This window comes from Nylanderia fulva, unplaced genomic scaffold (assembly GCF_048542155.1).
Source record: "Nylanderia fulva isolate GAGA-0341 unplaced genomic scaffold, ASM4854215v1 Scaffold2, whole genome shotgun sequence".
Lineage (NCBI taxonomy): Eukaryota > Metazoa > Arthropoda > Insecta > Hymenoptera > Formicidae > Nylanderia > Nylanderia fulva.
This window is the reverse complement of record NW_028190263.1, coordinates 3,808,677-3,824,874: the sequence shown is the minus strand read 5'-3', so window position 1 is coordinate 3,824,874 and position 16,198 is coordinate 3,808,677. Positions and strand designations below refer to the sequence as shown.

General features: G+C 44.3%; 2 protein-coding genes across 2 annotated transcripts in view; one reads left to right on the top strand and one right to left on the bottom strand.

Annotated features, from left to right (window-relative positions):
• Positions 1-16,198, bottom strand: part of Rrp46 (exosome complex component Rrp46) — a 153,914-nt gene that overhangs the window by 22,616 nt on the left and 115,100 nt on the right. The window lies entirely within an intron of this gene.
• LOC146723417 (homeobox protein homothorax-like) overlaps positions 1-16,198 on the top strand; it is a 199,432-nt gene that overhangs the window by 165,021 nt on the left and 18,213 nt on the right. The window contains exon 5 of the mRNA XM_085481965.1: positions 6,420-6,478. Within this exon, the coding sequence (XP_085338091.1) occupies positions 6,420-6,478 (59 nt within the window). The remainder of the gene's footprint in view (positions 1-6,419; positions 6,479-16,198) is intronic.

The following is a 16,198-nucleotide window of genomic DNA, read 5'->3' as shown; positions in this document are numbered from 1 at the left end:
TAACAGCGTCAGCAGTTGGTACATATAGTGGCTCCGTAGCCGGAGTTTAAGAGACTGTTACAAGCTGACGCCTCTCCGGCATTGCGCGGGTGCCACTTGGAAGGGATGGGGTGAAAATCGGGCTGTGTGGGGCAATAACCAAGGGGACGTAACGCGTGAAGGAGAGAGTATAGAGAGACGGCGAGGGTGTTAAGGTACGACGCGCACAATCGGATGGTATCAACCCTCGGCGCGACGACGACGACGACGACGACGAGGACGAGATGAGTCTGACCCCGACGACGAGGTGGCCGGTGCCAATCGACTCGAGTACTTTGCTACCCCACAACCGACGAGGGTTGCGACAGCTGTGGACCCAATAACTTGACGAAGCGAGCAGTTCTGTTTCGCACCCGTGATAGGCTGTAGTATGAAACGACTGCGACGTGGCCCCGCGATATCTGCCCCATTACAGCGTGTCCCTTAACGTTAAGTCGCGTCGATGATACGTAATCAACGTGCTGATTTACCGGTAAAGTTGAGTTCGACGCGCAGCGGAAGAGATTTAAAAAAAAAAAAAATGAGAAAAATACGCGCACCATCGCTCTTGTCTCGAATTTGTCAAAATTACTCGGCACACGCAAATCTAACGATCGTTGCGCGCGCGTTACGTTCGCACCGGAAAAACAATCACTATAAAGCAGGATTTCGCGTGAAAAAATCGAAGGGATTCCACGCACGTGTGGTCGGACGAAGAGAGGGACCGGCGTGACGCTCGGATCGCGATAGATACGCCGATATCGAACGCTCGTTATTCCTCGATCTTTTTATTGGCGAGATCACCGGCGCGCGGCCATCAACATCAACGCGAAACGACGCGCCGGCGCTATCGCGCCCCGCGACACGATTTAGTGGCGACCCCGGCAAAACAATTATATAAATTCCGAGGGGACGAAAGAGAGAGAGAGAGCGAGAGGAGGGAGGGCGCGGGACGGCTAAAGAGTGGCGGGTTAGGCAGGGGGCGAACGAGGGGGAGGAATGGGTGTGCAAGGGGGTAGGAATTTTCCGAAAAAGCGTTGCAGTGGAGCCATAGATTAAACGTAGCCGAGGCGCATACGTCCAGCCGAGCACGTCGATGCGACGCAGGCAGCCATGCGGCCGCTGCGGCGGCGGGAGCTATCAGTGACACGTCGCGTGTTAAATCGCTTTGTTGACACACATAACCTGTCTACGCGTATCCGATACGCGCGATCGCCGGTCCGCGCCGTTTATATCGCTACACCCCTGCGGCCACCGGGAATTCGGCGGTAGTTTGTCCGCGCTGCAGATTCTCTCTCTCTCTCTTTACTTCTGTCCCTCCATCTCTCGATATTTGGAACCTTCAATCTTCTTTTTGCGTCAAACTAAAAAAAATAATTAAATTGGATAGAATATTAAGAAACTCTATAATATAATTCATGCAGATACGCGTTAATGATTCTTATTGAAATAAAATGCAAGTTAATATTCCGAATGTTCATTTAAATCTACGTTACGATGTATAATAACGTAGATCGGATGCAAATTTTCAATTCGGATGGCTGACAGAGCAACCCTCGAATTCCAGAGTTGCGAGGGCGAGCACGTTTCGCGATTTTGCCGGCTACATCTGCAGGAAACTCGATTACACGGTGGAAGGATGCTCACGGTCTACAATGCTCATTGAATTTGTCGAACGGGAATTATGTATTGCGTGGGGGATTCGATTCGTTTGTTCGCGGGCGCCCGCGCTTCCGAGGAGATCCGGTCGCGCGCGCGGGTGAGACGCGACTGCATTATAATAAAATCGCGATCACGATCGCGCGAGAGCGAGCGGAATGGAAGGCGAGCGAGAAAAAAAGGAGGAACTCGCCCCGGGAGCGCATTATATTCGGATAAAATGATTTTATCGATCGTAAATGCACCGGCGCGACGCCAAGCTTATGAACGCTCAGATTTATATCCGATCGAGCTTTTTCTGCAGGGTGCAACAAAATTGTTTTGAAAAAAACAAAAGTGGAGGAGAAGGTTCGGAGAGAGAAAGGTCAATGCCCTGTAAAATTTTATAACTCTATCGCCGAGAGAAAAGAAGACGGGGTAATGTTCCAGAACACAAGACGTTGATTGGTGTTTTTATGCTCGGTTAGACGCGTCGGATAATTTGAAACAGATCGAGTTGAAAGTAGCACAAGACTTGTAAATTACAAAAAAGAATAAATAAATTTTTGAGAAGCGTAAAAAAAATTTGAAATATATTAGATCATCGTGAGGATTTTTGTATAAATAATTGTCGTGTTATATGCATAAAAATTCCAAATGTGGAACACGAAACGGTACGTGTTTACTGATATTTTATCTATACAACCAATTCCTAATCAGCGTACATTTCGCGGAATGCCTATGACGGCTGTTTTCTCTTATGCAACGGCGATTCGCATTAGTGGGACTGGTAATTCGCTACACAGGCAAAAATTGATTACCGATTGGATTGCGAGGTCAGATCCTCATTAACTGCGTTCCCGGCGCGCAGGAAGGGATAATTACGCAAATAACCTAACGCTGTAGGTCTCACGTAGCGCGGTCCGATCCGATAAAAATAATTACACCGTGATTACTCCACTCGATATACTGATTGAAATTCTCATTAGATACACGTGTAAAGTAACGAATCTCCGACGAACTCACAGTAATAACAATAAATTTCGATAACGTAACGATTAGTAATAATGCAACCGCTATTCTCTTAAAGCGTCTCATATATTTCAATCTCTCTCCTTCCACCCTCGACGGAAATTATACTTCACCTCTCGCGCGCACTCGTTCGATTTCTAATTAAAACGGACCTTTTATGGGCAACGCTCACCTGCCCATCCTCCCCTCCATCGCGATACGTTTTCTAACGCGTAATCATTACGGGACTACCTTTTCGATTTCCCGTAATACGACGCGAACGCCGAGGCCTCGCATTAGCGCGCTGGCTCTCTCTCTCTCTCTCTCTCGTCAGTATATAGTACGGCGGCAAAATTGATTACCAATACTACTGCAAGTACGGCGGCGGCGGCTCTCGCGCTCCCGTGTTCGGGCAGTAATGATGTTTTGATGCGAGGACCCCGGTGCACTGCGTATCGACTGCAGTTAACTAATGGAAGCTCCCCGATAATTGCGAATGCCGTCGGAGAGTAAATGCTGCTAGCGCGACAGTAATCATCGTTACTCCGTTCACGCATTCGCGAAACGATGAGGGAGGCCCCTTCTCACGCGCGCTTTTTGCCTCTCTCCCGTCGTGTCATCCCGGAAAGAATTCTCTATTTTTTTTTTTTTTTTTTTTTTTTTTTGCGCCAGAGATGTCTAATGAGACTCGAGTAAAAGTGGATCGGAGCGAAAGAAGCGGTGTAGAAATAAAGTACAATTTATTGTCGCGGCGATTCAAACATGTTATTTGGATAATTTAGGAGTAAAAATGTTTAATTTTTCACGGAAGAAAGTGTAGAAAAATTTAATGGCAAGCATATAAGTCAAGTCCGGAGCCTCTTACTATCATCCTTAAAACGTCTCTCATCCACAACGCCCAGGCGAGGTCGAGTCGATATGCTGTGTATCGCGCGCGCATAAGCAAATACAAGCGCATTATTCATGTATGCGCTCAAAGTGCACTAAATTTAGTCACGGCATACGGGAGGTCATGTGGGAGACACACGCGCCCCTAAGCCCAGCGCTGCGTTTTATGTCTTTTTCTCGCAGAAACGTGTCATATGTCGTGGATTTCCCCTTTTCTCGTAAAAAGTAACGGCGATACCGAGGTAAGCCCGGAACGTCAGCGATTTGTCAATAATTCTCGCGCGCGTCGCTCTTCGAAATTCCGTTTGAAACTCGCCGGCGATTTCCGAAGCGCTCATTCAATTCGTTCGCCGGGCGTTCGATTCACTTTGTTAATGGCTTTTCATTTCGAAGCGAAAACGACGAGTGAAAAAGAAATCGAATGTTTGATTAGGAAACGGAAAGAATGAGAGGAAAATTTTATTTTTGTATCGAGTGTATAGTTTGTATAGTTTCGAAATAATCGATTTAATGACATCGCGCAAAGTTTAAGTACGCGAATGGCGATGATGAAGCAACCCTGCTCGTTCTCCACCCTTCTATATACATCGAAACGCGTTCAAGCTTTCCCAGCCACAGGTCCGTTTCACAGTGTGTTGCGAAAGAGTGTCCCTCCCTCCTTCAGAGATTCATAATCAAAACTGCATTAAAATCCTGAAAGCCCTGACGACAGCGCGACGAAAAGTGTTTTGTCATCTGGGGTGACTCGGCAACCACCTCGATAACAATATGCTCGCCTCGTTTGCGATCCCTCTCGTTGCCACGAGAAGCGTACTCGTTTCCCCTTCCCACGATTCGCGATCGATTAGGTGACGATTATTTCATCAATGCTTATATTCTCGTGCTTCATGCTGGTGAATACCTTAGTGCTCTCAAATATCTAGAATATACATCGACAATTTTCTAACATTTAAATTTTCCTACAAAATTTATCGATACGAAACAAAGTTACTAGAATTTTATTGTAATAAAGTTGTCAAAATTCTCAGAGTTTTATCATGTATAACATGCTATGTTATAAATATATGTAAAAATTTGTTATCACATCTCCGTAATGTGGCTGGCTTAAGTTTTCCAATGGCGAAGATATTTTCGTTTATTTTTGCCAGGGTTGAACTCTTGGAGAGAAAGAGAGAGAGTTTGGGCAATCGCCCACCGTTTTCGTCCCTCTCTGCACATATCTGTTCCTCTCTGTCTCTCTCGCTTTCTCTCTCTCTTTCGCTTCGGTTAGGGGATGGCGCGCCATTGTTCGGGCGATATTTCAGTGGCGGCGGTGGAAGAGCGGGGGTGGTCGGCAGTAGTCAGCTGGCTGTGACACGCTGCCTACCTCGCCAAAGAGGAACCAGAGGCGCTTAGGAGTATCCGGGGGCTAGAGAGAGGGGGTTGGGGGTCCCTCGACTTCGTACTCGCGCGGTGATACTCTTTCATCTAACAATAGCCGAGGCCTTGACTTTGAACTATCGTCGCATTGTAGTATATCTCTGTGCATCGCAAAGCTTTGTTTTGCATATTATTACTATATATAATATCATATTATGTTGGCTGTTTGCGTGACTACTTTGCGTGACTTTTGACTGAATAAGCAGATTTATTCGTAATTTTATCTATTCTTTGTGCTTTCTGCAAGGAAAGTGTGGAATAGTTATTTTCTTCTTTTATTTATTCGATAGCTCGATAATCATTTTTGAGTCGATCATTGTATAAAATCTGTATATAGTGATTTACCGCGCTTAGATACCTATTCGAGATCCGTGTTATCAAAATTCATGACTATTTCTACGCCTTGGTGCGCGCGTACGCTAATCGCTTCCGAAGAGTCCTTTGCCACCCAGTCAGTCGGACAAAGTTCCTTTGACTTACGGCGACTTGCCGAACGACTTTGCGGGCACCGTCTGCGCCTTGACTGCGACAATAGTGCCGCATGAGCATTCGAGCGGCGAGAACGAGAGACGCGATGAGAGTTTAATAATTATTATTCATAAGACTCTCCGGTGGGAGTCGGCCAGGCGTGAGACTAAGCAAGAAAGATGTGCTGCAAAACAAGAGAGGGTGCCTTCTCTCGCTTCCTCGAGGGGGGCTTGCTTATGTCCTCCTTATCCCTGGCAGGAGAGCCGTAGTATTCCACGGCGGGAAGGGGGTGTGCTCGAGTCAGTCGAGCAGAAACCCAATCACTTCCGGCGTCTGCGCCCATTAGGGCGCCGCGACGCTGACGTCGGCTGACGTACGCCCTTCCTCTTGGCGTCCCACTCGCTCGTTCTACACACTCTCTCTCTCTCTCTCTCGCTCTTCCTACACTACCTCTGTTCCTCCCTCTGCCTATTCCTATCTCACACTGTATTGAACCCACCCACCCTCTTGGACCTCGACCAACATCGAAACAGACCGCAGATCTATTGTTTGGAAAGCGCTCGCATGGAAGCTTCTTCAACGCGACTAATGACGTATCAAGACTGCCGCTTCCTCCTTACCGGATTTTTCCGGTTTTGCTCGCTCATCTCCCGAGTCAGTTGTCGTTCACTTTTTTTGATTGTTACGAAGATAGCGGATCGTGTCAAGTGAAGAAGCTCTCTTGATACAAGAGCACAAACGGTTGTAACGGGTGTAAAATATAAAGGAGATAAAACATTTTTGAGATTCTTGTAAAATGCCAATAGAATGTGATCTAATAAACAAATAAACTTTGCTTTTTATATACTGAAAAATTCATAATAGGAATATGAAAATTGAATGATTATGAAACTATATATTGCAATTTTGTCTTGAATGAAAAATATCAAATAAATTGATTTATCTTGTTAATATAATTCTTTTCATTTGTGTTTCAGGTTTATTAACGCGAGGCGTAGAATTGTTCAACCAATGATCGACCAGAGTAATCGAGCTGGTAAGATGCTTCCAGATCAGCAATCAGACGTTTACACATACAGTTACACACACGCATGTAATGTGCCACTTGTTCAGAATTTATCTTACGAATATAGTAATTCCGCTCCGAACTATCAAAATTATTCGAATTATTAAAATTATTCAAACTTTATGAATTAACATAAATATTATTATATATAAAATGATATATAATATTATTTCTTGTTACTAAATGTGTTGACAATATTATTTGTTTTAAAGACAATTTCATATTCAAAATTTATAAATATAATCAAATGTTATTTTTTACGCGAAAATGCATTATTATATTGAATATGATTTAATGATTCAAGTGGGAATTATATAGGATTAGAAAACGTGATTTCTGGAGTGTTGTCAATTTCTTAAGAAATTAAAAAGTAGAAAAATCAAATACATTTATCGTTAATTGGATAAATATATTAATGTAATTTGATGCAAGTTTAAAATTCGAATCATTCCTAAACTAATTGATTGTAGAACGTTTGTGCAAATGGATGTGCGTATTTTAATTCAATTTTATTCAGTTCAAACATAACAATAGATAGTTTGTAAGATCTATAATCATTTCCTAATTACGTAGACATAAAACCTAGCGAGGAAACTAAATCAACAGTTGACATTTTACAGATAAAATAATTATAGTTGACAGTTTAGCGTAATACTGTGCGTCCGTGTTGCTTTTATTTTTTGATATAACTGATCTTCGCAATTTTGGATTCTTGAAAGCATTCTTTAATAAATGAAACATTTCATTCGAATGAAATCTGTGGCGTCGTGCATATTTGTATATCCGCAATATCCGTCGTTTCAAATCAGATTATTTCGATTCGATTATCGGTCATTCCACGCTCACGATGGAAATTTCACTTCTCTCTTCCGTTCGTTCACGATCATGATATTTTATCCATCATTCTGATTTAAAAAATATTATTACAAAGTTTCCTTTCGTGTGAATGGCCGATAAAAAGCGTGTACAATTAATGTTTCCAGAATATTTTGGTGTGTCATTTCGATAGAAAAGAAATTTTACTAAATTTTTTGTTAACATTTTTTTTAAATATAATTTCTGTTCATCTACAACACTCGATGCGTTTACTTAATATTTTTCATACGCGAAAATGAAGAATGTTGCGTTTATACTTTTGTGAGAATAGAGATCAATACAATGGAACTGAAAATTCGATATCGAGAAAAGATATTCGTTCGTCGCGTAATCTGTAAAGACGACGCGTTTACGAGGAGGGAATCACTTCGTTTGCAGTAAAAGGCGACAACAACGGACCTTCGTGTTTAGGGTGGAATCATTTTCTCTTTTTCTCTTCCTCTTGCTCTCTCTTGGGTAGGGTTCAAGGGCTTCTCCGTAGTGATTCGGATGATGGCGAGAGGGTTCTTTCGCGGAGTACAGGGTGGGCTACAGAGGTGGATAACGTCCCGGATAACGTTCGGATAACACTCGGATAACGGCGGGATAATTGGTAGCGGTGATCAGACCGAGTTTTACGATCGGGGAACATGCTCCCGTCGCCGCGATGGAAACTCCTCTCACTCTACCGGCCCGTCTTTTTCTTACGTCCTTATCCGTGGTCGGCCGCGTCTTTGTTCCGCGTCGAGCGCCGCGGAAAAGATCGCCGGAGGAAAAGTTCGACGAGGGTGGGCCGACTAAACGGTCGAAACATAGAAAGAAAGAGCGAGAGAGATTCGCCTCGTATTTTTACGACTGGCCCCCTCATAAACACTCACTGAGTTACGGGTTGTTTGCTCTGCCGAAACTGGGCTTTAGGGGCGCTTTATCCGCCATTCACCATCCGAACGTATCCACAGAAGTCGCTCTCTGGGATGGCAAGGAATCGCTCTCTTTTTCCCATACTCTTCTTTTCCGCGCTTTCTTTCTCGACGCACGCACTTTTCACGGACTTCTGCAAATGATGGCCCGCAGTTCGTTCTCGAGCTTTTCCACGCGGATAGAAGATGTATCGTGCACCAAAGTGCACTAAACGTTCGAGTGTCTTTGTGAGAATCTTTCCTGCGAGCACCATAAACGTCTCTCGGCCGAGCTTTATTCAAACTCGCAAGTATATGTTGTAAGACAGTCTACCATAGCTGATGGACCACGATACAAAATCAAAATTTTACTTTTTTCCTGTATCTATCGAACGTAATAAATCGGCATTTATTGTACATTAATCGAATATTTTCTGTGCAACCAAGTTAGCGACATTGATAATCGCGATGCGTATGCGCCGTCAACGAATTCGAGCTAAAGAGATATTCGCGAGAATGCTGACGGGTACGAAAGAGAAGGGTGACGGGGGGGGGGGGTCTCATGGGTATCGAGGGAGACGAAGAGAACAAGAGACGGAGAGAGTGAGGGAGAGAGAGAGAGAGGTTACCCAAACGTCGCCGTCCGCATCGGGTAAAGTGGAAACCCGTGTACGCCAGATTATCATCCCGAGTCAATCCTGATCACAGCTCCATCGCGTCACAAACAGGCGACCCACGACCTTTCCAGCCCTTCCGCCCGCCGATACCGCCGTCTCCGTTTTCTCGCCCGTTCCCTCCACAACCAGGGAAAACCAGTTTCGTCTAACCAGAACGAGCGCACCTTTCGCGCCCGATTGAAATCGATGGCACTTCGCGAGTCCTCTCGTCCCGCTCGATTATCGCGGCCAAAGAATGACACGCGGGATATTTTCGCACGGACGGAAATGGACACGAAAAAAGGAAAAGGATAGAGAGAGAGAGAGAGAGGAGAGAGAAAAGAAATAGCTATCGTGAAGGTTCGAGTTCGTATATATACCTCGCGACTTGGACCATTTTTCCAATTCCTCGGAGACCAGAACGATGTCCCTTCCCCGCCTGCTCACCATCGACGATCAGCAGTCCATTAAACCTTAATAGCCGAAGCATTAGGCCCCAGGGCAGATTTTGTTCCAACGGAAACGAGATAAATGTATCTTTCAAACCGCTCCCGGTCCCCCGTGATCGGTGACCGTACATGATAAAACCGTTACTCCTCCTTGAAACGATCGCATTTTATACTATCGATCAAAATCATTTCGGACATTTTAGTCTTATCGCGAATTGTTGAATATAAATTTCAATATTGCCTGAAACTTGTTAATATTAAATCCATAATCAAATTTCAAATCTAAATGCTCATTAAAATTCTCCGCCGCTTATTCAGAAGGCAAAGAGATATATATCTCTTATGTGTGAGAGACGCTATAAAACCTTTTATTTTTCTTATCAAATTTCTCATTTCTCCTGAGCGAATCCGCCCATTAATTACGCAGTAGTCCCATAAGCACACCACCGTCTGTCCGCACGTAGTCTCGAACTGCATCGTGACTTTTCTCACGCGAGTCCCGCGAGAAATCGTATTAGGACGGAGTCACGTTAATTCAGAATGCGTCTCGAGACAACGACGACGACGACGACGACGACGACAACAACAAGGTGCACGACTCGCAGGCATGCATATCTTGCTCGGTGCGCTCCTCCGTGTCGAGCTAATGATGCGCGTCGGTCGGATCATCAATCATACTTTCATTACGTGGATCGCAGCTGCTCCATATTGACTCCGCGGTCCGCGGGGCATTATTATTATTCCGAGACGAAAGATGCTCTCTCTCTCTCTCTCTGTCTCTGGGCGCAGAAATTCTTGCTTATCGCCGATAACGGGCTGCAAGAGCCATCGCGATCGATGAATTTATGTGACTCACCTCGCTCTCTCTCCCTAACGATCGTAACGATCCATATTTGCGTTTCGCGAAGAATGCAGGATCCTCCGCGAGATGTGGATGCGTGGGTAGCACGTGGTGGCTACTTGGTATTTCAATTTAATACTCGCTGCTTGTCCCACATTTCGCAAACACATAAAGTACGCGGACGCCTGCGATTTTCACCGTACGGCTCTCCCGATATACCGATATATTTTGACATCGATGATAAATATATCGCCGACACGTTGAATTACTGATAACAACTTTTGCGATAATCAGTACGCGTGTAAAAGCTACAAGTAACAAAATCCTCGGTTCATATATTTTATCTCGTGGTACAGCGCGTACAATTTTTCTGCGCAGATGTATATAAGAGAGCGAGAACCGGTTTGAAGATTAATGTTGTTTGTCTCTTCTTAATCCGCGTGCGAAATAGAATAAATTTTGCGAATAAATCCGTAGAATATAAATCGGCACTTTAACGCGTCATAAAATTTAGTATTTTAAATCAGGCGCGATTTTCTTTTAGCTAAAGTTTCTCATTAAAGTTTTAATGCAATCCGTTCGAACGGAGTTACGATTGTGTCCCTTATAGTAACGCGGAACGATTCGTTGAAAATTAGTATAAAATTAGTCGTGCGCGCATGTACGCGGGCAGTAAACTTTCGCTAACGTTTTAACGCCGTCGTCGTTCCTAATGCGTCTCATAAAAGCGCGATCCCTTTTAAATCCTCTTCTACCCCTCCATTCAATCATACACCCCGTGTGTCGCGTAGGGCACTCGAACTATAAGCTATAAACCCGCGACGCATCGTTTTACGACGTACAAGCTGTCCCTTTCGCGAGATTCTATTAGCTTTATATCGCGCGGATGAGAGAGGGCCAACACATGGCTGTATTCGAGATATAGAAAAGATACACTCGGGTAATACACTACTGAGAGCTACGGAAAGGATACGGCGCAGGATAATGTATTATCACTGGCATCTCGTAATGAAAATAATTTAATTGAAGAAGTACCGGGTGTGTGTAACTTACCTTACGCATACGTTATGTGACGTGCGAGATCACGTCAGGCGATAATGCTTTTTTTCGTTTCCGGCTTACTAATACGTACGCTTCATTAATCATATTGAATATTACTGTGAAATGTACGATGAAATATGGATTAAGAGATAAAAAATAAAGAGCAAAAATTTTAATTTTCAAATTAAGAGATGCACGAAAAGTTTCACGAATGGAAATAAATTATATTAATTATAAGAGGGACAGCGTCATCTGAAAAAAAAAGTCCAGTCGCAATATTGCGAAGCAGTATACTATACTCTCTTAAATTGATTCTACATTCTCGCGATAATAACTTTAATCCGCAGACATTAACCGAAAAAGGAGAAACTTGGTGTCCTTCTGGTGAAACTCCGATACGCGCAGCGCTACACGTATACTCATGATGCTGTCTAACATCAGGACTGTATATATAGTTACAGCGTCGGTGGAATCGTCGTCCCCTCACGTGCTACCAGAACGACGCAGTAAAAACGTAACAGCGGCACCGAAGTACTATAAAGCTGCGACTGTACGGTGCATTTCGTGACGATACCGCGATAAAAGGCATCGTGCCCAACTCCACAATACGGTAGCCGAGATATAGTTGTTGAGCTTCTTTCGCGAATTCGTTTTGATCTTGAAGATAATCAGTATCTCGAATCAGAATTAAATATATTATTTATTCAAATACGTTGTATCATTGTCCGAGCAAATAAAATTTTTATTTCAGTGATGTTTTTTAATCACAATGATGGAATAAATATTTTAATTCGTTCGCTTTCTCTCTCTCTCTCTCTGTCTAGCGGTTTAAAATAGCGAGATACTTGACATGGCGATACGTAATTAAGGAGCGAAACCACCGATGAAGCGGTTTTCCTTTGCAGTCGACGTAAAGTATCCAATTACTACAGCGGACAGTTAATCTCTCGGTGAGAGGCTGTGTGTACGTTTAGCCTCTGCTGGCGAAAGACTGGTGGCCGCAACGATGACCGATCTATTCACTGATTTCTGTCGCGGCGCGAATAATTACTCTTTCCGAGTAGACCGAGGCTCGCCATCGTCGTCATTCTCCTCCTCGTCGGCAATAAACGACTTCCCACGAATTGCCTCTCGCTATAATCTCAATAAACATCGCTCATCCACGTGCGCACACCTCCTCCGTTCTTTCGGCGGCTTTACGAGTCGACGTTTATGTACGCGTTTGCGTTAAGTGTACGAGAGGATCTTCGAGGAAGGCACAGTCGCGACGTATCCATCGACGATGTCTTAATTATTGTCGCTTTTTCGCTTATTATTCGCCGTATTCCGTCTATCCGGGGATCAACATGGGTTCATAGACATTGATCATCGCGATCGCGTCCGCGTCGTTTGTCTTTTTGTCGTTCCTCGACAAACCACTTTCGCATCGCCTCATTTTTCTCCCTGTATTTGATGCTCCTTCTTTGCCGATCGCTTTCGCGGAAGCTTGATTGTCATTTATGACAGCCGCTTCGTCTTCCTACCTATCAAAGATCGCCGGATGATTATACGTACGATCTCTCGATTATTTCGATATATTTTAATTCGTTCGCTTGACACATGTTTCTTCGCATAATTTATTTTTTTTAATAAAATATGAATAATGTATCGACTAATTATGTTCCGTCAGAGTATTAAGAAAAATATTATAGTTATTAAAATATTCTTACAATTCGTACAAAATAATTTGAAGCACATTGAATGATGCGTCCAGCGATATAACACAGAAACGGATCCTATCTTCCTACGAATCTAGTCGCGAATCATTCGTCACGCATTCGCCGAAAGGCTCGGCCTCGATAACGTCGCTTGGTCCCTTCGTCTCTCTCTCTCTTTCTATTTTCTTCCCCTTTCTCCCTTCCCCTCTTTGACAGATATAACCGCGTTGGTTTGCGGAACGCGCTATCTAGCTGCCGAAGGTCTCTTGGAGCAGAGTCTCCAGAACGAGCTAAACCAAGCCAACATATAGCACATCCACTCCATCTCACTTGGCCGCTGTCCTTACCCCCCTCCTCGCGTACGATGCTGCTCTCACCCCCTTAGTCCAATCTTTTTCAACCCCTCGTTCCCCTTAACGCTCCCCTTTTTCGCCGTTTCGTCGTGATCCTTCCTTCTCTGCTCAGCCACCGGATCGGCCAGCGTCGTCCCTTCCGCGAGGACCATCAATCAAGGTTGTCAATTTGTAATGGCGATTCTCTGTGTCCATCTCGGGGTGGGTCCAGACAGTCCACCCTCTACTTCTCTCCGTCTCTCCTCGTACATCGGCGATCTCTCTGTTTCCTTCGTACTCGCCCTCTTCTCGTCTCGCCATTCCGTATACAGCTAACTCCGCTTGAAGGAATGAAAAGAGAGAGAGAGAGAGAGAGAGAGAGAGAGAGAGAGAGAGAGAAGATTGTGGATTCTAGCTGGACACCAGCCCGCTGTAAACGTTCCTGCTGGCACTGATGGGATATCGGCCGACGGAGAAAAAGAGAAAGCTTCGCCGTCGAGTTTAACGTCCCCCGTGGACCCTGGCGCGCTAAATAAAATGGATGTTCTGGGGTCGAGAATCGGGAGAAATTGCACGGTGGATCCCCTAAAATGTCACCGGAGGCGCCGACATGGACTCGATGGTCGCTCCTACGCTGATGCGTCGAAACGCGTTCGATTCCGTCCGATACCATTTGATTTCTGTCGAAATGGATCAGCCGCCCATTTTATCGCGAGTCTTATTTGTGCGAATTTTCTACCGCTCCTTTCAATCTTCGCTACGTTTCGGTGCATATTTAAATCCCTTTCTTAAACCGCGCGATCAAATTGCACGATTTTTTAATTATCTATACTGAAAATGTATACTTCCGCTACACTATAAACGATCAAGCCGCGCGACTTAATCTGATTTATCTGACAGCTTCCCAACTGCGCGTAATTCGTTTAAACACAAACTCAACCGTACTATCGGAAGCCGGAACGACCGTAGGAAAGTCTGAGCTGAAAGGAGGAGCAGGATGAACGAGCTCGTTCGAGCGGCCCAAGTAGAGACGATTTCTTCCCTCGTCGTGTCCCCATCGACCGTCGCCGAGGTCTTTTTTTCTCTACGTTTCGCGTCACGTAGACGTGATATAGAGTTACTTAGAGAGCCGATCCCCCGCGCATTACGGCCCTAACGTTTGAAAGGTGCCGGAACGAGTCCTCATACGACATAGATCATACGTTAATTGAAATGGGGTGCATGCGCGCCAGTCGTCGAATACAAACGACCGACTTATAGAAATGTTATTATTTGCTGTGCGTACAGCACCATGGGGAGAGCATAACCGAGACATGGCCGGGCTTAACGGAGGAAATTGCGTTCCGTTCGTATCAACGTTTCGTTGAGCTCGCCGCTCGATGGAAGTCCCATCAAATTGGTCCTTTTCGCTGCAAATGAAGAAACATTGCCAATAGAAAATAGTAAACATTTACGATATTATTATATATATATATATATTTTACGTGGTAAAATAACAATTATAATAGCAGCATTAAATAATCGTATAAGCATGCACATACATACGTGCACATGCAATTAAATATCATTTACAATACATCGCTCGTTTATTCATTTATTTTCTTCATTTATATAATCCAATGTATAGAGTTCCCTGTATTATATAGTATGTTATAATTAAGAGATTAATAATACGAAATGGCAATAACGACCTTTAGTAGAGCCCATTGCATTCCCGTAATTACGGCGCGCCAGAAACTGCTTCGGCGGTATCACGAGTCGCTAATATTCGGCCGAATGTAACAATAACTCGCGATCGCCTCCCTAACTGCCGAACTTTGATCCATTCCATGTAAATTAGGGTCCATTTCTCGTTACGCGCAGCTAGGTATATATGTATTTATATAATATACTCTATATATATATATATATATATATATATATATATATATAAATTGGCATGAGGGCGGGAGTCGCTCGGACACGGAAATGAAGTCTTGGACGGTCACGATCGGTATGAAAAGATAAGATCCGAGTTCTCGAGGGCGCTGGACAACGCCCTTTCTCCCTCGCTCTTTCCTTTCTCTCTCTTTCTCTCTTGTTCTCTCTCGTATATACGCTTTCCACTCCACCAGCGAGATTTTTCATGGCGTGGATCGCGTCCGGTGTATCAAGCCATACCCAGAAGGCCTGGAGCTTCCACGTAGCACGAAGGGTAGCCCTATCTTATCGGCGTAGCCATAATAGCTTGTTCTATCTCATCTCCAGTCTCGTTGACCGTTTGCCCCTAGACCACTTTTGCCATCAAGGCTTTACCACGGTAATGGCGACCAGGAAGAAACCTGGCTGGCATCGCCACTCCGGCCGAACGCCGTGAAAGAGGGAAAAGATCGGTATCGCAGCGAAAACGCATCGGCCATATTCGCTGGATTGTTAAGCGGCTTTAGCGAACATCGAGGTTGCTCAAAAATTCGCGGGTTGTTTTTCCGAAATTAAGTCGTTTATAAATTATACTTTATTTCGCGTTCAGATACGATCGCCGCTAAAATAAGTAACAAAAGTCGTAAAAAAATATACGTACGTTTAAAATGTAAGATTCCTAAGTAATGCACATTAAATTAAATTGCAAATTCATTATTAAAAGATTATGCTTTTCGTTAACTTGACGTGCGTTATAGGCATGCATGAAATACATGAGAATCTCCGGCGCGAGTGATCAATCGCGCGTTGCGGTAAAAGTCAGGTCGCAGAGCTCAATGCATTAACGAAGCTGATGGATTACTCAATCGAACGTAGCCACATCGGTTGCCGCTGCAACAAGCTTGATAAAGGACGTTATGTAAAATGTGCGTTGTGTCGGAGCGCTTAGACTCGCGCGAGACTATATACTCTTCGTTTCAAAGAGAGAAAGAGACATGCTTAAAAAGAGAAAAGGCAGAAA